The sequence below is a fragment of the Triturus cristatus genome, chromosome 2_1 (genome assembly GCF_964204655.1).
Source record: "Triturus cristatus chromosome 2_1, aTriCri1.1, whole genome shotgun sequence".
Taxonomy (NCBI): Eukaryota; Metazoa; Chordata; class Amphibia; order Caudata; family Salamandridae; genus Triturus; species Triturus cristatus.
Window position 1 is genome coordinate 281,082,758 of NC_140581.1, and position 25,677 is coordinate 281,108,434.

A 25,677-nucleotide genomic window follows, 5' to 3' on the forward strand; every position below is an offset into this window, starting at 1 on the left:
GCGTTGATCGAGAGCAGGAAGGCCTGCGTGCGCGATCGGTGTACAAGATCAATGAGGTGCAGTATGCGCTTCGTATTATCCCCACCTTGCCGCGTCAGGATAAAACCGGATTGATCCGGATCTATAGTATCATCCATACGGGGGGCTAAGTCGAGCGGCCAAAACTCCAGCGAAGAGCTTCGCATCAATGTTAAGGAGCGAGATTGGCCGGTACGACCCACACTCTGCGGTGTCTTTTCCAGGTTTGAGAATTACAGAGATCGCCGCCTCAGACATAGAGGGCGTCACTGCCCCGGAGTTTAGGAAGGAGTTAAAAAGCCTCGTTAAAAGGGGGAGCCAGTTCCACGCAAAACGTTTTATAAAACAAAGCCATGAAGCCATCCGGGCCCGGAGATTTGGCAGTTTTTAATCGCGATATCGTCAACAGGACCTCTTCTATGCGGATGGCGGAGTCCAGCTTGGCTGCCGACAATTCAATTAAAGGAGTAATATCGCAAGCCCGCAAGTATTCCTTGGGGTCTGGCATGGGAGCATTATGTTTCGCATAAAGACGCTGGTAAAACTGTCCAAAGGTCTCGACAATAAGGGCATCTGTGGTATGCTCCATCACATTCTGGTTGCGGATGGAGTGGATTGCAGACATCTGCGCTTGCACCCGCAGCCTATGTGCAAGCATCCTTTCACATCTATCCCCACTGAGGTAGAATTTGTGGCGTAGACGCAGGAGAGCATGCTCAGCCCTATCCAGGTCCAAATGTTTTAGCATGCGCCGCCGCGTCTCCAACTCCCTCCACACCCTCGGTGCTCCAGTCCGTTTATGAACTGCTTCTAATTCTCCCACCTCCATCTCTAGCTCTGCGCGCTTTTCTTTGTGCAGCTTAATATAGGACGCTGCAATCGCAATGAATTCCCCCTGCACTACTAGTTTCAAAGTTTCCCACACCGATGCTAGGGGTGTACCCTCCTGGTCATTCTCGGGGAGGTAATGAACAATAGTATCCGGGACCCGCTTAGTGACATCATCAGAGTGAAGAAGGGAATCGCGGAGACGCCAGCCTGGGGGTGTTGACCGCGCGCATCGGGCAGGGAGTAGGACTGAAATAAGAGCATGATCTGAGAGGGAGCGGGGATAATATCCGCCGTGCGCAGAAGAGGTAGAAGAGACGAGGAGGCTAAAAAGTGATCGAGACATGCATATGTTTTGTGTGCCGCCGAGAAGTGTAATCACGCACATTAGGGTGCTGAGCTCATCACACAGCCCACAGTCGGACAACCACCGCTTCCCAGCCTGCGAAGATCCTCCAGTCTGATTAGACCTCTGCTCCGACCTATCTAATACTGGGTCCATTACCACGTTGAGATCCCCTCCGATCAAAAGTGCCGTATCCGGGGAAGCAAGCACCTCGGACAAGGCAAGGCGCATAAAGGACTCTTGACGCTCATTCAGGGCATATAAGGACCCCACTGTCAAACAAGCATCTCCCCATTGTATCCTGACAGCCAACAGCCTACCCCTTACATCCGCCACCATGGAAATTATTTTACATTGCGACTTCGCACTAAAGAGAATCGCCACCCTGCTTTTCTTAGACGGTCCAGAGGACCATAACTGCTGCGGGAATTGTCTGTCCCTCATACGTTTAGTATCCTTAGCTAGCAGGTGGGATTCTTGGAGCAAACAGATATCATCCCCAGCATTCTCTAAAAGGGAGAGGATTGCGGCTCACTTTACAGGATTATTCAGCGCCCGTACATTCAAACTAACAATTTTCAGGTCCTTACCCATCACAGTAGTTGGGAGGCGCAGGGCTATTCATCCGCTCCAGACCGCCCACCTCAGAGGTAGTGAGGACCAACTTACTCAAACCAGTGACCTGCCACTCTAGCCCATGCAGTGATGCGGAGTCCCAAAATAATACCCAAGAATACCCTGTACTGAACCCAGAAAAAACCCTGAAAAATACAAAACAGTGAGCAAACAAAGAAACATGACAAAAGTTCATCTCAGTGGTCAGCGTCTGGGGAAATGTGGCACATGCCCAGACCGCAACAGGCCGTATGCAGTTGCCAACTCGATGACCAGGTCGTGCAGAAACTGCACACAGTCGAAACGTCTCCCCCCTCCGGCCCCTGATAAAGCACCCAAATGGCCGTCGTGGTGAGTACCTCAAGGTTTCGCCCGGGCTGTCCGTTGCTTGCGTTACTGAGGAGAGTGCCGCCTCCCATTCCAGCTTGCTAGCAGCCATGTCAGGGGCGGGGCTCATTAGTGATTTCCCCACTCGCCGCCACCCCGAGGAGTGACAGCGCCTGCGAGGGGGCGACCCCCCCCCCCCAGCTCCCGCCCCATCGGAAGGCTTCTCAATGCGCAACAAGTCTTACGCTTCCTCCAGAGACCGGAGCTGATGCAACGTGCCTTTGTGCTTGAAGATGAGACGGAACGGGTGGCACCAGGAGTAAGGGATCTTTTGGTCGTGGAGGTGGTTAGTAATGGGCTTAAAGTCTCTGCGCTTGCTCAGAATGGAAGCGGAGACATCCTGGAAAAGCATGGGTTGGTGACCACGGAACTGCACCGGGTTCATATCTCGCACCCTACGCAGGATGCCCTCCTTCAATTGAAAGTCATGGACGCAAACAAGGATATCAGGGGGGGAGCTTTGGCACCATGCGGCAGGCCCACTCGATGAACACGGTCCATCTGAATCTCCGTTATCTCCTCATCCCCGAGAATCTGTAGGAATAAAGCACTGATGTAGGCCCGAAGATCGTCGCCTTCACCCTTCCAAGGAACCGCACGTGCGCCTGCAGATCCACGTTCTGATCTCGCAGACGTAGCATCTCCTGCTGAAGCTGATGGAAATCGTCCTCCGTGCTTAGATCGTGTTCCTCCAGCGTCACCACCCTTTCCCCAATGTCATCCACATCACGCCGCACCTCGTGCAAGTCTGCAGAGAGTTGCGACCGTAGGTCCTGGATGTCCTCCTTGATAGCAGAGAAGAACTCGAGCATAAAGGCTTTAGTCGCTGGCGCGACCTCTTCGTCCACTGGCGGTGCCCCCCGGCTGCAGGCTGCGGGGCCGAGTGATCTGACATCTTCTGCATAAGGTCCTTCAGAGATTTCTCTCTCCGCCCTCTGGATGTCGACATCTTAGCTCCGGCAAGCTCCTCGACCTCTGCAGTTACTCACAAAACCTTTGCAGAGCGCCTGACCTCCCAACAACGCCTGGACCTTACTGTCAGGGCTAATCAAGCAAGCCAGCACTCCGCCGGGACGAAGGGAGAACCGCACCGTCCGCTCCCACTGTCGCTTCCTTTCAGCCTTATATCTGCCTACGAATCAACTGAGGCTCACCTCCGACCTCATCGGGTACCAGCAGGGCAGCCGGCTCCAGAGCACAATAAAACTAGCCGGCCCAGGGAAAGCCAGGGCAACACGCGTGGCCATCCCTTTCCAGCTCACAGCAGAGATCAGCACCTGTAGGACATCAGGGCACCTCCGACTCAAAATCACTCTCCCGTGGCCTGCCCCACATCCGCTTGCTCGGGGAGGAATCTTTGCCTGCAGACCCCGTCAGCCTTCAGCACGCGATCTGGCAGGTCAGCTCCAGTCACGCGTGTAGCCCCAGACACACCAGTCACTGCTCAATGGGCTAAGCACTCAGGCCTCAGCAAGCAAGGCCTTCCAGTCACTGCCAGATAGGCCCTTCCTCCAGTTCACAGCGCGGGCCTTCCACGTTTCTCCTCCCCCTCACTGGGCCCAGGCCTGAGGCCGGCAACTCCGCTGCTCTTACTCGCCATTCTCGCCCCACCAGCACTCTCAGCAGGGCAGCGTGTCCTCTCTCACAACTCCGCCACACACACCTGCGGTCTTCCCCGTTGGGCGCAGCTCCGTCCGCCGATCAGCGGACCGTGTCACGCTGGTACCGGCAGCGCACCCTGGCTGATCCTCTTCACCTGCAGGTCTTCGGGGGTAAACGCCGCTGTAGCAGGCACCACCGGAGCACAGCCGCACCACCACCGCTCGCGGACCCCACACCAGTGCCAGGGGTCTAAGCAGGGAGCGCAGCCATAGCTACATCCAGGCTCTGTCACAGTCCCGCAGCTGCTATCTTCCGCTGACCCCGACTAGGCCGCCACATCCGCACTCAAAATAGCGCCAGCCACAGATCGCCCTTGTACGCGGCCGCGCCAGGCTCACTCAGGGTCCTCCGCCACACAATCGGGGCTCCAAACAGCAGGGTGCTTGTTCCACCACCAAGCACCCCCGACGCCGGTCACACCAGGAATGCAGATCGGCTACCCCACCGCTCACCTCCCACCGGGCCGCAGCAATGCCGGGGCCGGGAGGGATTCACACCGCGGGAGCAGTCACTGGCACTGTAGACCGGAACGGGAGTCACCACCAGCTCCAGGACAGCTACAGTCTACCAAGGCACCCTCTGGTAAGCATGGATGGTCGCCAGAAGAGAAGATATTGCAAGGCTTAGAAACGGCGGCGCTGGAGGGTTAGAGACTCTGGTCCTATCTCGCCGCCATCTTGGCCACGCCCCTCCTGGTAAATTTTTTTTAGAGTTGTGGGCTCTGGCCTTGTGACTTCTTTTCAGACTATATTTGGTGTAATACTAGCCTTTATTAATTCTTTTTTCCAGCGTCTTTGGTGGATCACCTCTGTTGGTTACCATAGCCGCTGGCGCCCTTCTATAGATTTGCCTGCTACGCAATGGCTGCACCTCTTGTGGTCCTCCACAGCCCAGATTGGCTACAACTGCTCCGTAACCGTATGCTTGAGTGCTATGGCACGCTGCCACTGGCAACACTCAGCGTGGCATATAGACTGTCTTTCCGCTTTGCGTACTACACTTGAGTGCAACCCGTCTTTTCATGCTTGGAATGCTCCTTTGAATGGGCATTGAGTCTCTGCCTCTCCAATACGTCATCTCCTGACCCGGATTTCGACCTGTTGATGGGTCCCTTAGTGGCCCATGAGCAAGAATGCTCCAGGATTGGTTTTATGGCATGTGCGGCTGCGCTTGGAGTGTTGGCACAATGGGATATCTGTGCGGCGGCGCAGGATTTCCTACAACGTAGCTACATTGAATATTACGCAAGTTGTCCTACAATAGTGCTAGAGGCACCCATCTATGAAGATCATGAATGCTTGTTCTGCTTGCTAAATTGGATGGCATCTCTTTTTTATACAGATGACAATTTTCGGAAGCTGTTGCAGTTAACTGTTACACTCTGATGGATTGAAAAGGCTGGCGCTCATCTTTGCCGATTTTTTTGTGTGTGATATATCTACATATTTTTTTTTGTCACCTATTTACAAGCCCAATTTTTTTTCTCTCCTTCTTTCTTATTCCCTTGCTCCAAATTCGCTAAAGTATAGACGCTTTTAAATTCTGCTCATACTTCCTGAACTCTGTGTCCGTCCTATGACTACATGCGATGGACTTACCAGGGGAGGGTGTAGTGAGGATATGGGATTTACCGCGTACATTGCTTAGTTAGCATAAATTAGTTTAACCTTGGCTGCCATGTTGCCGTGTTTTCACATGTTTCTACATGACTTTGTTTTCGCGAATCCTCTGCTTGTGCTCGCTCACATAGGAACCGTCTATCCTTTCACGTTTCTTGCTGTACTCTTTGGTCTTCGTCTGCACAGCGTGTTCAAGGTCGAAAAACAATGTGCTCTGTTAATCTGCTTTTGGTCAGTCCCATGCATGTTAGACATGATACTGCCACAGCTGTACTACTAAAAATTGAGTGCTTTTAATATGGCATTGCAGGCATGTTAGGCACTTGGAGAAAACCTTTCCGAAGAGAAGAGCTCTGTTTGTCCAGAGACGTAAATCTTTGCATCTAAACCTGGAGGTATGGGGTCCCCCTGACAAAGCCCAGAGGACTTCTATAACTATTATAAACTAGTTCCTAGCATGGGTATGGGGGCAAGTTCCACTAGCTTTATAAAATGATATCCCCGTTCATATTTTATGGAATTATAACAATGCTCACTATATTGAGTTTATGCATTTTGCTGCTAGTATTGGCTCGTGTAGTGCATTATAGAGCACTTTAGTAAAAATAAAGATTTTAAACTATGCTGTGGCTCTGATTACTTATGTTGTGGACAAGTATGAGTGAGTTGGCGAAAGAGTGTTCTTGCTCCCGCGATTACTGTGTCTGAGTTGCATGTTCTAGGATGTCTAATCATTGGTAGCATCGCTGTAGTACGGAGAACGAATGAGACACTATAGCTAGTATCTAGTCGGATTGGGGTTCCGGGTACTAAGGTGGGCTGTTGGTACACCACTATGCACCGCGGTCCTGGTTTCTTGCGTGTAGTTCTGTATATGTGCAGAATCCCTGCAACAGCTTTGAGTGGTTCAGAATAAACACTCTCTCCTTTAGGCATCTTCTCTGCTTGCTTGACCTTCATCCACTGCCACCTCCTTATTTGCTCCTTTCTTAGAATCATAATACCCCTTGTACACACTCTGTGCCTTCAAGATGTTGTCCTTTACTGTCTCAGGCGAGCATTCCACCTTCCGTGCCCTACGATACAGCTCTATTTCCCGCATCAACACAAGACCCATGAGCGTAGGAGTAAACCTATATACCCAGAACATTTTCTTGACTTCCACCTCCCATTTTTTTCCATTACAGGTAGCCATGTGAAATATACCTTTGATCATGCGGTTAGAGTGCTCAACTGCTCCATTTCCTGCAGGGTGATAAACTGATGTCACTAGATGTTTCACCCCGTTTCTCTGAAGAAACTCTTCAACCGCTGTAGATTGTAACTATGGACCATTGTCACTCAACAGTTTCTTCGCTAAGCCCTCTCATGAATACTGCATCAAACAAATGTAACTACATTTTCCGCATCCGCCTTTAGTACCACATCTATATTTACCCACTTACTGAAATAATCTATTAAAACAATGGTGTGCTTGCAGTCCCCTGACACATTGCTCGCAGGACAACAAAGTCTACTGCCAACATCTCCCAAAGCAATTTGGGGCACACCATTGAACATAACAATGGTCTCAACGTCTTCAGACTCTTATCCAAACTCACACATTGTAAACACTCTCTCACCATTCTCTTTATCGATTCTGGCCACCAGTTCAGTGATTTCACTCTCCTCTTAGTTCTTACCACCCCAAAATCCCCTTCATGACATAACTCCATAATTCTTTTATTCAAACCTTCTGGAGGAACCATTTCACAGCATCTTACAACAAAATCTGAATCCACTGCCTGCTCATTCCTGACTTCCCAGAACGGCCTTTTACTCCTCAGGACACCTCGTTTTGTCCCCCCCATCCATACTGAATGTACTGCTTCACCTTGTTCAACATTTCATTAACGCTATATGCCTTCCTCCAACCCTCCTTCCCAATAGAATTCATGTCATCATCATTCACATATGCAACTTGGAAGTCATCCCATTCACTCCACATAAGGTCTGTTATAGGTAGCGTTATACAGCTTAAACCGTCTGCCACTTTTTCTGCACTCCTGGTATGTACTTTATTTGAAATCCTGCAATCTCATAGAAAACCTCTCAATTCTTGCAGATGCCTTAAAAAAAACTCTGTGGTCAACAACTTTACTAATGGCTTACGGTCTGTTCTTACATTAAATTCTGTGCCCCAAACAAATGACCTAAAATGCTCCATACACAAGCTAGTGTTTCCCTCTCAATCACTGAATATACTTTGTCCGCAGTTGTTAAACTCCGTGAAGCAAAGCCAGTCACCCATTCTTTTCCATGGTCATCCCTTTGTGTAAGCACCACACCCAATCCTTTCTCACTTGCAACCACTATTATCATCCTACACACAGTTGGATCAAAACCACGAATAGGTGTTGCGTGCACAATTCACTTTTTATTCTGTCAAATTGCTTCTCACATTCCTCATTCCTCACAAATTTATTTCTACTTTTCAACAGTTGTCTTAAAGTCGTTTTTTTCTGAAAAACGTTTTACAAACTTGGAGTAGTACTGTGGGAGCCCTAAAAATGAGCATAGTTCACCCTTATTTGTTGGTGCAGGAGCTTTTTTTATCGCTACCACCAACACCAAATACCATTTCCAATAATGGCATGCTCCGAATACGTGACTTGCTCTTTTGCAAACTTACATTTCATATAGTCTGCTGTCAACCCGTTGGAGTACAACTTTTCAATTAGTCATCTCAGCCATTCATCATTTTTTCCTATCACCAAAACATCATCTTCAAAATACAGAACCCCCTCTATTACTTTGAAGATTCCCGCCATCACTCTCAGAAAAACTGACACAGCTGATGCCAGTCCAAAAGCTATTCTAATAAACTGAAAACATCCATACGAAGTGCTGTGATCGTTCTGCTCTTATGTAATGGTACCTGGTGGTATGCAGATGCGAGATTTATAGTTGAAAACCACTTCATATTTGTTTTTGCCAAAAGCTTTTATATTCTCGGCATAGGGTATTTATCAATTTGCATTTGCTTGTTTACCCCTCTAAGGTCAATGCATAGACAAATTTTGCCGTTAGACTTTTGGGCAACCACCATAGGAGACATCCACTCCGAGAACTCTATGCGTTCAATGATGTTAATAGCTCTCCAGAACTACATTCTCTTTAAGTACAATCTGATGTTTGAACCCTTTTAATATGCCAACTTTTCCAGAAAACACCTCTGGGAAAAAATTGCACGCACTTATACCTACACTGTCACTGTCCTCCAATAACAAAACCTGCTCCTTGCTATTGGGATCCAGAATTATGTCCAGACTACTCTGGTCTCTCACCCCAATACACATGGACCATATACTGTAACGTAAATCTTACCCCTTGCAGAGCACCCTTTAAATTTGAATGTCATTTCTCTAAATCCCACCAGCGGTATGGCTTCTCCTGTGAAGCTCTCTGGACGTATTGTGGAATAATTTACATATTTCCCAATATATTCTTCAAACTTACTTTTCCACATATCCTGGTTAATGATTGTGCAGGGCGATCTTGAATCAGCCACGAAGATTAGCAGAATGCCTGCCACTTCCACTTCACACTTAGGTTTGTTTCTGGAACATGTGTCCACATCCAAAATGGCATCATTAACAATTAGGATACTGCCCCCCCCCCCCCGATTGATACTCCTCAGACATGGACTCCTTCTTGGATCGGACACTCACACTGGACCTTCCCCTCCTATCTCTATGTCTACATGTGCTTGCATAATGATCTAAAATACCATAAATAGAGTACTTGTGATCTCTAGCTCTGGATTTCTTGCGATTAGCTAAATGCTTCTGACTCATATTTGTAGCACGTCAATATATCTGGAGTCCATCCTTATTCACGCTCTTTGCATGAGAATCAACAACTTTGGATACCTTCCTCCCCTGGACTTTATTACTCAGAATATTTCTCAACTGTTTTTCCACTTTTCTTTCCACTCATTGCACAAACTTCTTTGCCCTCCTTATTATCCTCCAGAGCTGCCTTAGCACATCCATTAGATATTTCTGATTCCCTCACCACAGCCAATACATCCTTCAGAGTTGCATCCCCATTAGCCAACAACCTTTCCTGAACTCTTTTGTTGTTATTTTGCATGATGAATTGGTCTCTTAGCAACTCCTCCTGTATCTGACCAAATATGCAAGGAATCACCAACTTCTTTATTGCTGATACATAATCATCTATTGTCTCCTTTTGCTCATGCTTACGATTAAAAAAACTTGATTGCTATGCAAATAATACTTTTCTAAATCATCCAGTGCATTATTACAGACGTGAATGTAACCTATGCCCACTAGTAATTATCTAGTGAAACAATGTAGTGTGCTTATTACTGCTGTAGAATAATCAAAGAGTACTTACTGGTGTGCGTATCGCCACCTTTCACCTCTGTATGTTTCATGTGGGTGTGCATCACATATGTGAATGCACAAAATAAATACCAAATATCCCCCTCTATGTGTGCGTATTATTGCTGCCACAACTGGTCTCAACACGCTGCCCAGTACACACTCCAACTGCTTCTTTAAGGTGTGTATCACTGTGACTGCACTGTGGCACTAGACGTGTCCTCCCTCCATGCCAATATTTCTTGACCATTTGGTCATTGTAAACGTCTTACATATAGTGCACACTGAGACTGGAATCCTCTTCACCGCGTAGCCTGATTAGATGAATGGTCAGTACTTTCCAGTGCGCTCACGCAGCTGCTTGCGTCACAACGCTTGTCAGTTAACCGTTGCGCCGATACTCCCGCTGTCTCTGTTACGCTTGACCAAAACCCAAAATTTCACCAGTAGTCACCATGCTCAACACTGGTTCCGCAAATCCTAAGTGCACCACGCCTTACTCCTGTGTCGAAGGGTTTTAAAGACCAAGTCAACATGGCAGTGTAAACTGCACACACAGGCTTTGCGGTGGCAGGCCTGCGACATGTTTTAAAGGGCTACTTAAGTGGGTGGCGCAATCACACTGTTTCCAGTCTCCGATACTTCCCCAGAGAAAGCATCTTAAATTTTCTTCTGAATGCAGAGGTTCTCACAGAGTTGAGATCTTCGCCAAATGGTAAAGATGATAGACTTTGCATGTAGATTGCAAAAGCCTCGTTATTCTCAACTCCAACCGTCAACTCCCTTAACCTTTATCTTCCCTACATTTTAACTACATCACAGTACCTATCACATTCCACTGCTAGCAAGCAGCGACACCACAGACATCCAAAATGAAGCAGCACGGCTGACTTTTCTCCATCCTCGGCATTCCAGACCCTTAATGAAAGAATTGCATTGGCTTCCGATAAAGGAACAAAATTATTTTAAAGTTTTCTGCATGGTGATCAAAAGTCTCAACAATACTGGGTCCATCTTTCTGGGGGAGAGAATTAAGAAAAATATATACTCTTCTGCAGCTTAAAACTTCGATCTAGCAAGGCAAATCCACTTGTTATAATGAGATTTCATAAACAGAGCTCATGAGGTCGAAACTTTTCAGTAGTGGCTCCTTCTACATTGAATGCTTTGCCAGACAAAATTCGATTGGAATAGAACCTCGCTATCTTTTGTGGAATGCTGAAAACATGGCTATTTACACAGGCTTATGGATAAAAGTACTAGGCTCCCTATCGCGTCAGCTATCTTGGGTGCCAAGAAACCTTTGGTGAATGTGCGCTCTACAAGTATTAATAATAATAAATAATAGTTTCGCTATATATTAGCATGTCACACATTTTACTGTGCTAAACTTGCAGAGAATTGATTTACGCCCTTGGCAAAGTCCTCTTCCACATATTTACGTACATTGACTTTTTCAGATGTTTGTTCTTTTAAGTAAACCATGACAGACAAATATATTGTTAAAAATGTTAATATGGATAAAAACACTGGCTAGACACATAATCGGAAGGCTACAGCAAAATACATACACCATTGAAAATAGGACCACACCCCTGCTGGGTTCTTTTAAATGAACTCTTGTGTTTTTGTTCAGGCTAATCTGGAGGCGGATAAGGTCTCGCCAGTGTCACTACTTAAGGATTCTTGCCCTTCAGCAGAGTTAATACACGTACAGGTCATTTTCCAGCATTCCCAGAAAACATCAGGTTGCTTCCAGCACTGCTTTTACTGCAACCAAATGCCAGCAACTATCTCCCTTCCGTTCCTTTTTCAGCTAACCAAAAAAGAAAAACAAGTGGTTATTGCTTTCTAGTCGCCTCTTGTGCCTCTTGCTTACTTTCATAGCCACAATGAGTAAAAGAGCTGTTTAGCACCACTACAGTCCTTCACCAAGATGGGGTCCCATGTTAGTCATTCCTATTTGGGTAAATATGTAGGTCTGCAAGTCATAGAATATCAATCACACTATTAAGTTTAAAGTGACTCTGCCTTTAGAGCAACCTTTTAGGCATATGCTCGGGAGCAGTGAATCTTTAAGGTGGGAGTTTCAGGTTTATGTTTTGCTGGTACCATCACTTGTGGGTCAAATGCATTGAAACGGTCTCCAAGGGGACCGTGTGATGGCAATGACCATTACGAACGTTCCTTTTTGGCAGAATAACTTATTATAGAAATTGAGGGTCACTTAAACTGCTTTATTATCTTGATCATCAGACTATTGGCTCATCACTGTAGGAAGGGTAACTGACCAAATGTTGCTGACCTTTGAGTCCCATACAAAGGCCATTCACCTGACCCCTGAAGTGGGAATTGGGTTAAATAATGTCACCTTATGCTTGACCAGTGCGCATTTTAGAGTCATTGTGTTTCGGGATCACCGTTTGCATCGTTTGTATCAAAGGCCAGCTGTACTTGGTGATTTCCTATGCAAATGGCACCCAATGATGATGTTTATGTGTGATGTTTGTTTGAATTTATGTAAATGCCCTTTATAATTTGATTTTGTGGATTTTCTGTTACCAGTATTTCTGATTTCGCAATTGAAGAAGTGCTTTTTGTGTGACATACAGTTATGTGAACCTTTTATTGTTCAGACCGTCGCTCCTCCCTCCAATTGTAATTCAGGTTTTCTTTTCAAATGTTGAAAATTTAAAAGGACGTGATAAGATGAAAAGGTGATTTTAGAGTATCTAATTATTTATATATCTTTTATTTATTTGACAACAGGTTCATACAAAGTTCCACTGCAGACAAGGGCACGCTCCAGGTACAGACACTTCATGCCTGACTTTTTCCTATGGTGGCACCATCCTTGCTACCCGAGGAGGTAGGTGTTAAAGAGACACTTCATGCCATTCCAAACTGAATCTTGTCACAGGGAAATGGGATTGGGGTGGGGTAGAAGATGTAGCACACAGATAGTTAAGGTCATGTTTAAGAACATATCTTTTCCCACCTGGCAGCAGGAACACACTGCTCATACGGCTTACTTGTAGACTGATATGCGGTCTTTCACTTGCAGAGATAGGGCTGAAATCCATTGGGGAACAGGGGGGATGGTCCAATTTTAGTCTTCATTTCAGTTTATGGCTGCCGTGCCAAAGTACATTATTGTTGGTTTGGTGTTTGTTTTGTCAAGAGAAACTCAGCCAGCATTCCACCCTTGCTCACTCACAATTGAGCTTTCACAGGAAGGATGCCGACTTCTTCCTCATCTGGTCTCTAATTCTCTTCTGATCCCTTTTTAGGTCGAAGGACCATCCGGTCTGCCGAAGATTTAATGTTTTGGAGAAGAGGGGCTTGAACCCGCCCCTCTTCTCTCCTCTTCTCCATTGGCTGGCCCCTTAAATGCTGGCCAGCCATTGGAGAAGAGGCTTGTCTCGCAAAACAAGCCCCGTCCTTTTCGGATTCGGGGGCGTGTTTTTTCGTTACTTTTCGCTGGGCGTGTTTTTCTCTCCTCCAGCCAATGGCAAGAGGAGAGAAAGGAAAACACGCCCCCGAATCCGAAAACGCCGCTGCGTTTCTCCGAGTAATTTCTGCTTGACCTCGGAGAAAGGCGGCGGCGCTGGGACTGATTTCTTTAGGTTTGAATTTTTTTTTCAAACAGGCATCCCCTCTCCTCGCTGCTTCCGTCCCTGGCTGGTCTCTGCCTCCTGGCCGCCCTCTCCGCCTTGGAGCCCGTCAGCCCGCAGAGTAGCCTGGTGTGGGGACCAGGGCTGCGGGCGGACATCGTCATGCCCGTCAGGTACTTCTTTATCCAGGCCGTGAGCCCCGAGGGACGGAACCTGCCGGTCGGAGCGGGACGTGGGGTGATCTATAGGGTTTCCATGGGGTGATTGAGTCCGGGATGATCTGGCGGCCCTCGGGTAACTTGTATCGGTTTCTCTCAGAAGGGTTTCAAATTAGTGGCTTTTGTTGCAGGACAGCGGTCTGAAACCCTTCTATCGATTCCGGCCTTTAGCTCTCCGCTCAAGCATCCACAACGCTGAGAGGATAGCTCAGTGGGTTTAGCGACTAATGATGGGGATCTCTGTGCAACCTGCAACCAGCCGGTTTGATTGGGGATGCTGAGCATTTCTTTTTATTTTATTTACAGTGTTTGGAAGCTGCAGCCTGTGGCACACAGTCATCGGCCAGCAGGAGCAGCGCAGGGGTCCTTACCAGGGCTGCCGATGTGCACGGGTGCGCCGTGGGCCGTCTGCATGGGATGCGTGGCTCTCACAGCCGCGTCCAGTTTATCCTCAGGCACCGGCCTCATGGTGACCACCAGCGGGCAGCGGAAGCTGGCAACGCTGAAGCAAGGCACCGTCGTCTGATAGGACAGGACAGGGAAGGAAAGAGCACAGAGGGAATGCACTGAGGAAGAATCTCAGACTTGTCATAATAATCGCATTATAGGTGGGCAAGCCGGAGAATTCACAGAAAGCCACACGCCTGCCTCCCACCCACCTCTCCCCCCCCCCCCCCCCCCCCCCTGGGGTCTCGGAGAATGGTGCTACAGCGCCGAGGGGGATGCAGAATAAACAGAAGCTACAAAGTCTCGGCTCCGCTCTCTTTTGTCTCAAGATTCCCAGGTGACCTCGGTCTTAGCCAGAGCCGGTCACAAGGCTCGAGCGAATCCGAGCCTTCAGTGGCTTGCCCCCCACTGAATGGTACCCATACAAGTCGTTTGATTTCCATGACAAAAAGAACATGGAGCGACACACAGACATGTTTTCAATATACATATAATGGCACATAAGCACTATAACAAGTCATACAACGGGTTAAACATAAAAAGCATTGACAATACATTTTAAAAGAGGCACTTCACAAAGCCAATCAAAGAAATTGATAAATGGCCACGCAAAAGAGAAGAATGTTACACAATAAATGCACAAACCTTTCCGATTACAAGGGAAAATACGCGGTTGGGGTGGAAGTGGGGGGGAGCGTTGTGGGGGTGTGTTGGCTCAAGGCAACAGAAATGTCTGGCTAATGCGAAGAACAGAGTGACTGCTCATTATACTAGAAATATTAGTTCATAACACCCCAGTGTTACTCATTTTATCACTCTCACAAAGATGAAAGGCTGAGCCTGCCCTGCTGGGATTCAAACCTGACACCCACAAGATACACACAGATCACAGCAGCAGGCTCGCAACGCGTGGAGTGGAGCTGCCCAAGAGTGATCTTCCCCAGCGAGTAAAGTGGTCTCTTCTGAAGGACCAGTCCCACCCGAAGCATTCTGGGGGATTGACTGGCCCACAATGTAGAATACCAGATTCATCGAGTCATTTTATTTTTATTTCAATAAAAACATCTCTTTCTCTCATTTTCTAATTTATCAGATCAAAATTATCACTGCGCAGGCGCCATCTTTACCCCTCCTGGCAGCTCTCTGACACCATGAAGGCGAAAGATGGGTACAAGTTACTTTATGTGGATGCATTGTCATGAGTACTCCACAAAAACTAACAAAGTAACACGTGTCCCTCTCTTCCACTTCAAATATTAGAGAGGATATAGAGAGTTTGGATTCTTTTTTTTTCTTTTTAAACATCACAGGTATTCAGTCTCTAACGTCTGACACCTACCTTGCACCCATATGGATCTGGTGTAACTGGTGTAAAAGTGCTAGAACGTGCAAAGTATATGAAAACTATTTGAGGAGGAACAGCAGACAGGACAATAAATAAAATACTCCACAGTTTTGCTCTTATTCATACATTGTTTTCTATGAGTATTTGTGGATTACTCCTATGTTACCAGAGATTTACTCCTGAATGTTCATAGCTGATTCACGAGGAAAGTTTATGAATAATTGTTCTTTAATTACATCCCGCTTAAGCCGGAGTAAGACAAGTCTTCCAGTAGAAAAAGCTTTGAAGTTTGTGCCGCATAAGCCCTAATGCATGTGTAATTTACACGATACATTCATTGCACAATGGTTTGTTTTATTAGGAAAGCAGTTGTAAAGTACGAATGAACGTGAGGTCATCGACTGCATAAACGCAAATGCATATATAGTTTAAATATTAGGACGTTATACACATTTGAAAAAGTTTAAATACCACACATGGGATATTACACAGTCCAAAAGCCTTCTTACTCATTTAATGTGGGATTGTGTGCATTAGACGAGTACCCTCTATGGTTGGCCAAGAAGGACTGAATCCCCAACGCATGACTCCATGCACAATACAGTGCCTGCGCCTCTGTGTAGGTGTAAAGCACACCAAGCATGCTTTACACACATGCAGCGTACGGCAACAAGCATGTGTAAATCACCAGGGTACTGCAATACTGCGCAAGGAGCAGCTGGAAGGGTCAGAAAGTGCTCAGGAAATATCAATGCGTTATGCGCCATAATGCACATACAGGAAGGCGCTATATGGTCACGAAAACATGTAACTCACCGGTGCACCACAACAGCACACGTCGCGTGAGTCCTCACTGCAATGTAAATGATAGTTTTATAATGCACACATGCCAATGCATACATTAAACAGATATATAAGATGAGGACTCAAGCTGTGAATTTGCAACGTACATATATGCCATACGCTGCGTGGATCGCAATGTAACACCTACTGACTTGCATAGAGTAACTTACTTCCCCCTAATTAATGAAGGTAGATATATTTCCAAATACGAGGCGTGGCTCCGACATAAACGTTGTGACCCTGGACAGCCATAAATGAAGAAACATTTCACAGGAGGGGGTCCACACGTTTCCCTTAGTTTGTTTTGAATATATTACCCGACTGTCAGTCTCCAGCTCCGTCCTCCCCACAGCTTGCTCGGTAACGCGCAAGGATTTTATGCGGTTTCGTTTAAATGATCATTTTGCCATTGGCGCGCTCCCTGTTTTCTACTTATTCGTGTAACTTTCAGTCTCGACAGTGAGTTGCTGCCTCCTTTCACCATATAGAACCAGCAGCCCAGCGCTGTATGCTCTTTGTTTGCGGGTGGCTTTGTGTGTGTGGGCGCAAATGCAATAGGTCTCGCATTTGAGTGTCATAAGCAATGCCAATAGCTCTAACTTTAACAATGCCGAGACCATTGCATTGTACATGCTTGTTTGTGTTTGGAAAAGGGCAAACTTAAAAACCTCCCACTCCTGTATACCTTTCCTGCTCCCTGCAGACTGCCTATGCATGTGGTTGCTTCACATTGATCCTCCAGAGCACCATAAATAACTCTGTTCCACCCTCAAATCATCATAGACTAGATCTGCCAATAGCTGCCACAGTCTCCTGAGGGAGGCAAGGGAACTGAGACATGCTCAACACCTGTCATAGATAGGGAAAGGAGCTGGGAGGTTTACTTAGGAAAAGAGATTTGAGGAACCTTTAATCCTATGTTAGCTGGATCCAAATTCTCCAGAGTCAAATTGTTAGAGTATCTGATATAGTGTTTCCTCTTGATTGTTCTCCATTATCTTTATTTTTCACTTGAATGTCCCAGTACACAAATGTTTTGAGAATTAATATAGAGATGCAAAATAAAAAGTTATTGAAATATATTTGAATTTTAAATAAGATTAGTATTTATTAAGTGCGCTGAAACCGTATTCTTTGATGAAATGTTGGCATAGAGGTGCAGATCCAAGTATCCAAGTGTAAATACAGCATAGTTCGAAGTAGTTCTACTATAACAGCTTAAAGAGGCTTCTGACGCCATTTGTTTGTGTTCTCCCATCATTATCTGAGGAGAATCCTAAAACAGTACTTCTTTACTGGCAATTCATATGGCCTAAACCTTGTTCCTCATCCTTAGTACTTGTTGCTTTAGCATGCAACTGCACCACATTCCCCATTCTTTCCCATGTTTTTCTTGCGGGTCCTGCATCATGAGAGGTTATCAATACATCTCTTGGTATTGGCTTCCCTTAAAGAGTCAGACGTGCTGAGCATGAAAAATTCCTTCTTATTTATAGCAAGTTTTAATTTATTTTCTTTTGGAGACATTGATATTGACGGTTCAACAGAAGGCCTCTACCTCCAGTGGGCCAGTCAAATATAAAAGGTTCACTCGTCTTACAGTTTGAGATACTCGCGGCTGCACCCTCCTTCCAACTATCTAAATTTCAGCTAATCCGATCTCACCTGCCAAGTCACAGCCCCAGGAGATCCAGCCATGGTCAAGGCGGCGCCCAAGTCACCCGCCTCATGTACAGGGCTAGTCTTCATTCAAATGACGGCCGGTATGAAGAAGAACCATCTTGAAGTAATGTGTGTAGGGCATACAGAGGGCCTTTGCTTTTCGTTTTTGATCTGACCTAGTGCAGTACAGCCTGGGGCGGCTGGTGACATTTGAAAGTGGTGAGGCGTTAAATGATTGGCACACTGCACCATTGCGAGCGAGCGGCCCCGAACCCCCATAAAGGGGATTCGGGGAGGTTTTCCTCCCAAGATTTTTTTTTAAAAATTGAGAAAACAGGAAGGTTAATAAAGCAATTGTGAAAGTGCAGTTATTACATTAATAAACAGATGTCATATAATATAGGTAGCTGCTTATTCAGTATATCCACAGCTTCATAACAGACTTCGAGATTCAATGCATTTCTGAGTACCTCACACACAGATGTTTTTTATTTAACAAACAACTAAACTGGTCGCAAAGGAGCAGCATTCAACATACATATTGTTTACTTTTTGTAAATGAAATCAGCACGTCTCTCTTTAAGAGCAGCAAACTTTTCAATTACTTAAATGTTAAAGTCTGGGATTTTTTTAACTAGCTTGCTCTCTACAGAGAGCATTGCCAAAGCATTCAGTCTTTCCTTAAGCATGTTGTTCCTCAGGAATGTCTTAATCCTCTTTAAGGCTGAAAAACATTGTTCTTACTCGGCTGTTGTCATAGGACTGGTTATGACAATTTTTAGTAAAGCCACTGTCTCTGTAAGTGACTTTTCCATATTAAGTTTATGTATTAAAGCCAGCAAAGACATGGCACTTGTGGCCTTGCGGTGCACAGGCATTGCGTACAGTACAGTCAACTCAGTTCTCAGCTCCTCTTTTTTGAGCATAGGCTAAGCTTCCACAGCCTCATTCATAGCACGATCAGGGAGTGATTTATCATATTTTGCAAACTGTTCACTTTGCAATAATGTGGCACTCACCAAATGTTTTGTGAAAGAAAAACGTTCTTGTGCCTGCACAATTACAATGTCACATATCTCCTTTGCAATTCGGACCACAGTGGTGATGTTTTTCCTGCAGTTTGAAAAAGTAGAATGCTCTGGCAGTTTGCTGTCTAAATGGTAAACCCAATCTCTCACTTTGATTATGCTTTCTACAAACATAGTGGTATATACTTGCACTTTGACAGTATCTATCTCTCGTGCTTGTAACTGATTGTATAACGGGTCGACAGCTACCATTATATCATGAAATAAAAACCGTAAGAACTGAAACTCTGTCTTGTAGTGTTCTAGCAAAGCCACGGTCTTCAGTCTGACTTTTGTAATCAAACTCCTCATTGTCTTCTATGGCGGCAAAACATTTCTCAAGGTCCTCCCTATGTTCATAGATTAGGTTGACTGTACGGATGTTAAAGTTCCAACGAGTTAAGGATCCCCTTGGAACGCTTTTGTCCACAATCTCATGAAGTGCTTCCGTTCTTTTGGGGGAACGTGAGAAAAATGCTGCCATGCCTCCTACATCCTGAAAGAAAATTTGTGTCTCGGTGATCCTTGATACTGCCTGTTGCATAATAAGATTAAGTTGGTGAGCGTAACAGTGCACATAATGAGCATTAGGGTACACATCTCAAATTATTTTCTGAACTCCACTAAGGCTTCCACTCATTACGGACGCACCATCATAGCTTTGTGCGATAAGTTTTTATTTTTGAGGCAGCTCTGGAAAAATTAAGCTCAGTTGACGCAATATAGCTGCAGTAATGGTTTCTGCACTAGAGTCTCTTAAATGTGTGAAACCATAGAACCTCTCCACAACTTCTCTGTCATTGTCAATGTACCGAAACACTAATACGGACTGTGTTTTAGTGGCCACATCAGTGGTGTCATCAGCCTGAATAGCCACAAAGTCCGTGTTTTGCAACTCTTGCACAATATGGCTTCTCATAATTTCGAGCATAGTCTCAAGGAGTTCATTTTGTATTGTTTTAGAGGTGCCCTTAAAGACTGTAGCACTTGCTAAATGTGCTTCCATTTCCTTGTCTATGCTTGCTATAAAATTAACAAGGCCTCTGAATATCCCAGGTTTTGAGGAACTTTCTGATTCATCATGGCCTTGCAATGCCAGTTCGAAAGCACCACAGAAACTAATGCAATCAATTATTTTGGATAGAATCTGTCTGTTCCTATCAACTGCTTCATTGTGTTTCTGTATTGTTTTGCGGTATGCATCGCTTATCTGCTGCTCAATCGGTGCGTCGTCCCCCAACATTCCCAGTCTCGTCAGGATTTCCATATGCTTTCTTGTGTGTGCATGCTTCTTTATTTTTTCAGACAAATGCTTCAAGTCTGTTACTCCTTGATTTGTCCAAGAAAACTCACCACCAAACAGCAAGCAGGGGTAGCAGAACAGAGAATTTCTTAAAGGGCACCCTGTAAGCCAATCAGCTTTTGTGTACCAGGCGTTTGAGAATGTACGTGGGGACATTTTTCCTCTGTCCTGGTAAGTTTGCTGTAGATTTATCTCAGGCTGATGAGGTCCTAATTGCTTTAAATGTAATTTCTCTTCAAGTGGCTGTGCCTGGAATGACCTTGTAATCAGCTCTTGTACTGTATTCATGATGCCGATGCTGGCCTTACCAATATATATTAAAGAAACCTGTCAATAATCAAAGTACAACGTATAAGGTGCGGTGCAATAATATCAAATTTCAGTATAAATACATATATCTTGTGCCGTACCGCAATAAATCTCCAACAGCTTCCCTTTGCACAATATGACTGCTAAAAATACAGCCTTACTGCCTGCTGCCTCTGTGTGCCACAGTGGTTGCTGAAGGTACTGAAACAGACACTGCTTGAGGGCCTTGAACAGGGCAAGGGATAGATAGTGCTGTTAACAACCGTTATTGCGCAAAGCACAGGGCTAAGGCTATTAGTAAATTCCATCCACTGAGGGTACAATGTTCAGAATGTGCACCCACCCCAACCACCACGTAGAGTGACCACATACATAGCCCTAACTCCTGTGTAAAAAAATATAGCATCAGTTTCCTTACCTTTAACAGTGGTGTTTTCTGGGTCGTAGCCGGGTTGAAAGAGCAGCAAAGGTGGTTGGGGCCTCTTGTTCTTCGCCGAAAAATTGCCCCAAAATGTGGTAATGTTTCAGGTTGTCAGGCTTTACCAGGTGCTGAAAATAAAAAGATAATAATTTATTTTTGAAACACTAGGGTAATCAAACAAAGACTGGGGAGAAATACATAACGCTCCAATTTTTGCATTGCAGTTTGCATGCAGCTCTTAGATGACAGTTAATAGCTCACTGTTGTATGTTAGGATTTTAACTTACAAACTGCAAGTAACAAAAGGATCTCGCTGACAAAAGCAGTGACTCACTGACCTATTTACATCATGTGCATTTTGTGATCTGCATCAGGTACATGTTCTTTGCAGCTGACACATTAACCTTCTGCACTACCTTTTCATGAGTCAAAACTTCCACTAGACAAAACTCTGATCTCTCTCTAGGATGAACATTAACCATCAGCGTTATCATAACATTTTTATTGTCTCTCGTTAGGAGGCCGCTTGCTAAAGCGTTTTTAGAAAAAGTGCCAAATAAGGGCCATCATAAGTTAATGGAACGCTTGAGTGTGCAAGGATGACAAGCTGAGTGAACATTACTTAATGCCTTGAGTTACCCCAGGTTGTTTCCGGCCAATAACTTAAGTTGAAGAAGTGCTTCGGAACTTCCCTGTGCTTACACAGCAGGTTGTAACTTGCACAACATGTTTTGTGAGTACTGGTGACAGGGCAGTGAGGGCACGGAACAGAGCTGCATGTATTTGAAATGTTATGATTATGCTGAGCTCTTCCGTTGATTGGCCTTTGTCATCTGGGTTTTAACTTTTTATGCTGCTCATCTGCTCATTACCCATACTCCCTCGTGCGCTCCCATCTCTCTCCCTCGCAACCTGCCCTGACCTGTGCCAATGGCGTAGCAGGTGCAGTCGGGCATGGGGCTCTGTGGGCCTGTCAGTCCCACAGCTATGGATGTGTTCTTCCTATAGAAGCCAGAAGCATTTTCAAGCTGGCTTGCATTGTCCACTCTATGTGGGGAGAACTACACAAACCAGTGATCTCAGGGGTCTCTACACTGCCTCTGGAGCACAGACCCCCCTCTTACCTGAGACCCAGTGCTTAAAAAAACACAAGAACTTTTACTTGGGGAGGGTTTCCAAAGTTTGGAACTCAGGCTAATTTCTCATAGTCCAGCACCTGTGCCAATCTGGGCCAAATTCAAAGCCAACAATGACTTCACCTATATGTCCTGCCAACCCGTTCAAATGGTCGCTTATTCCTTCACCTTATGGTATGTTTCAATTGATGTCTCTTAACTTAGTCCCTTATATGTTACAACTTCATTCTATGACTTGACCTGTGCAAAGCATTCTGACATCCTGTGGCACTGTTGATGTCTGCAGATAAATACATAAAAATACATAATCTTGCATGGAAGCATGCAGCAGAAATCAAGCCTACATTTACCTACTTCTTGCAATAAAAGATGTGCCTCTTTTATTCTGGCTCTTTTATTCTGCACCTGCCATGTTGGTTTTAAAACTTAGCTTACCGTGTGTTCAGAGGCACTTTGGGAACACTGTTCATTGAGAGACACCCACCAGAACAGGGCAGCACATTTATAACTATGACCTACATATCTATCAAGGACGCACTTTAGGAATCTCCATTATCTGGAATCCTAGAAAGAGGTGCAACGTGTTTAGAATTCTCCTAACCTGTGCCTGCCCTCCTGAAATAACTCATGCGTTGAGAACGGATCCTGGAACAGCCTCAATTCTGAGAACAGTGTCTGTGACCTAAAGGTGAATTTGCGTGAATAAAGTGACAAAAGAAATAAGGAAACAAAAAATCTATCCGCCCAGTTTCAAATACACTTCTATATTTATGTATTTTCTTTCCTACAGGACACAAACACCCTTTCCGCAGTCATCAATTCAAGATGTTAACACCATCTGGGAAATGAGTCCTCCCTGTCTGAAAGAGCATCACTTAACTTGTAAAAAGTCTCAGGCGTTGCGTTCCGCTCCATGCACCAGTGTTTAATACATTTTGATGTGTTTGAGCTACAAATACTTTTTTGTTAAAATTTGTAAATTATGAAGCAGATGGAGGATTACATAGAAAATGCACCAATCTTTATTTACTCTGTGAAAAAACGTAATTGCATAATTTTAATGGCCCGGGCTACATGCACATGGGCAAACCCACTCTTTGTCATTGCCAGTGGCCTCACCAGTTTCATCTGAGGGCGATCGCGTGAGCCCCTAAAAACCAGAGAGATGCTTCTACTACACATAAATTGAGCATCAATGTCCAAAAAGCTTTGTGAACCCGGCCCAGTGTTTTTTTATTTCCACTCAGCACGTGCCACATAGTTAAGAAGGAAATGGACCCCTACGTCCGTTGTTTTAACTGAATAATCTACATAAATTATCCGGGATCAGTGGGGCCTTTAGGCCTCTGTGTCCCGGTACCACTGCTATGTCGGTGCCGGTGGACGTGGTCGGAACGGCGGCTCTGCTGCCTCGGTAATGGAGGGCCTCTGTTGTGCTACTTATTAACCCATGCATGTTCTTCCCTTCCTCCCCACCCCCTCCTCCGCGCGCTATCCTGCCCTTGTGCGAGACTGCTTACGCCAGCTGGAATGTTGTCAGCTGGACGTTCCAGGATGACAGTTAGATGACAGTTGCTTTGACAGTTGGTGACCATTGTATTGTTCGCTCTCAGCACTCCGGTTATGGTGTGCCGTCTTTGCAATTAATAAATACTTACTTCTTGAAGACTTTACATGGCGTAATATCTTTACATTATGGCGACGAGATACTCGGACGGCACACAGAAGAACCCACGACCATGGAAATTAATTTGAAATCCAAGATGTATTGACGGAAGATAAAAAGAATTGAAATTTAAAGAAGTAACCGTCTTACATCGGAATGGAATGAAAAATGAACAAAAGGCAAGTTGTCCGGTCGTGAAAAAATGATTAATACAGTGTGACAATGATATGCAGCGTGGTGCAGTACATCGAAAATGAAAAAAAAATGAAATGATTGAGAGGAAGCAGTTTTGAACGGCAAGGCGGAACGAGAAAGAGAACTTTGGTGTTAGAAGCAATACCGGCGAGGTGAAAAAAAAAGTCTGTAGATGCTTTTGAGTGTGGAAGCGATAAAGAGAATATATTAACTGTCAAGCCCATGCCAGTATTAATGTGAGCTGTGAAAATTGTGACTCTAAGAAAATTTTCTTTAAAGAAAATAACCTTACCGATGTGAAGTAAGGCAACGCGTCGGATTTTTCCTCACAAGAAGTGGCGCAGTTGTGTGGGAGCGTCAGTGACGTCAGATGAATGCGACGCCATCTTGGGAAGTGAAGCTTTGCATTCTAGTGTTTGTTCATTTTTTCACGCAACAGGAAGCGTGCGTGCAGCCATTTTTAAGGAAAAGTAAACAATTGTTAAAAGCTACCGATAGAACACCGGAGCGGATCGGCAAAGCTTCGCTCACACTAGAGTAATATTTATCGGTTTAATTATTAAATAGATGTGACTTTGAAGCGTTTTAAGAGGTGAGAAGTAATTTATATTCACATACATTGCCTGGAGGATACTGTTGAGGTGAACACTATAAATACTTTAAGTGCTTTAGCACCTGACTTGTCATAAAATAAACACTCGAGTGCACAGTTTATTAAAAAAAAAAAAAAAGAAATTGCATCAGGGTACATGTACAATTTGCAGCCTCGAGAAGCGTTTTTGAAAGGTACAGGGACACCACAAGTGCAGTGGGAGGAGTGGAAGGAATACTTTTGTAATTACATCTCTACATTTGATAAAGATGATGAACCACTCAAACAAGAAGAAAAGAAAAAATATTGTTACACTGTTTAGGCGCTGGTGGACTTAAAGTGTATAACAATATCACTAAAAAGGAGAGAGCAGGCGAGGAGAGAAATGTGTATGATGAGGCCATGGAGGACCTAAATGGTTACTATAAACTGACAGTTTGTGTTGCAGTACACAGATATAAGTTTTACAGAAGAAAATAAGGTAAGGAGGAAAGCATAGATGACTATGTATCAGCATTAAAGAACTTGGCACTCTCATGCAAATTTGAGAACATGCACGATGATTTGATTAGGGATCAAATAGTATTGTGTGCTGCTAATCCCAACATACAGGACACATTATGGGCTAAAGGAGAGAAACCCCTTCAACAAGTTATTGAGATTGTTAAGAAGGCTGAATTGACGGGTCGCTGTGCAAAAGAAGTGATCAATGAGAATAAGTGTAAAGCTGAAGAAGCAAGTGTTGTGGCTAAGATAAGTGGAACAAAAAAAGGTTACAAAAACAAGGCGAAGGAAGGAGAAAGATTTAAAAGGAACGTTAGAACGTATGATCAATTAAAATGTTACCGTTGCGATAGCAATAAGCATTTAGCTAATGACTGGAAGTGTCCGGCTAGGAATAACAAATGTACACAATGCGGTCTCATTGGTCATTTTCAAAAAGCTTGCAAAAGAAAAAGAAAAGAAAAGGTAAAATTTGTTGAAGATGAGGAGGAG

At 45.0% G+C, this 25,677-nt stretch overlaps 1 protein-coding gene across 1 annotated transcript in view; it reads left to right on the forward strand.

Moving 5' to 3' along the window:
- Nucleotides 1-25,677, forward strand: part of WDR70 (WD repeat domain 70) — a 1,822,964-nt gene that overhangs the window by 1,133,255 nt on the left and 664,032 nt on the right. Inside the window, exon 10 of the mRNA XM_085631103.1 lies at nt 12,633-12,732. Coding sequence (XP_085487229.1) covers nt 12,633-12,732 — 100 coding nt within the window. The remainder of the gene's footprint in view (nt 1-12,632; nt 12,733-25,677) is intronic.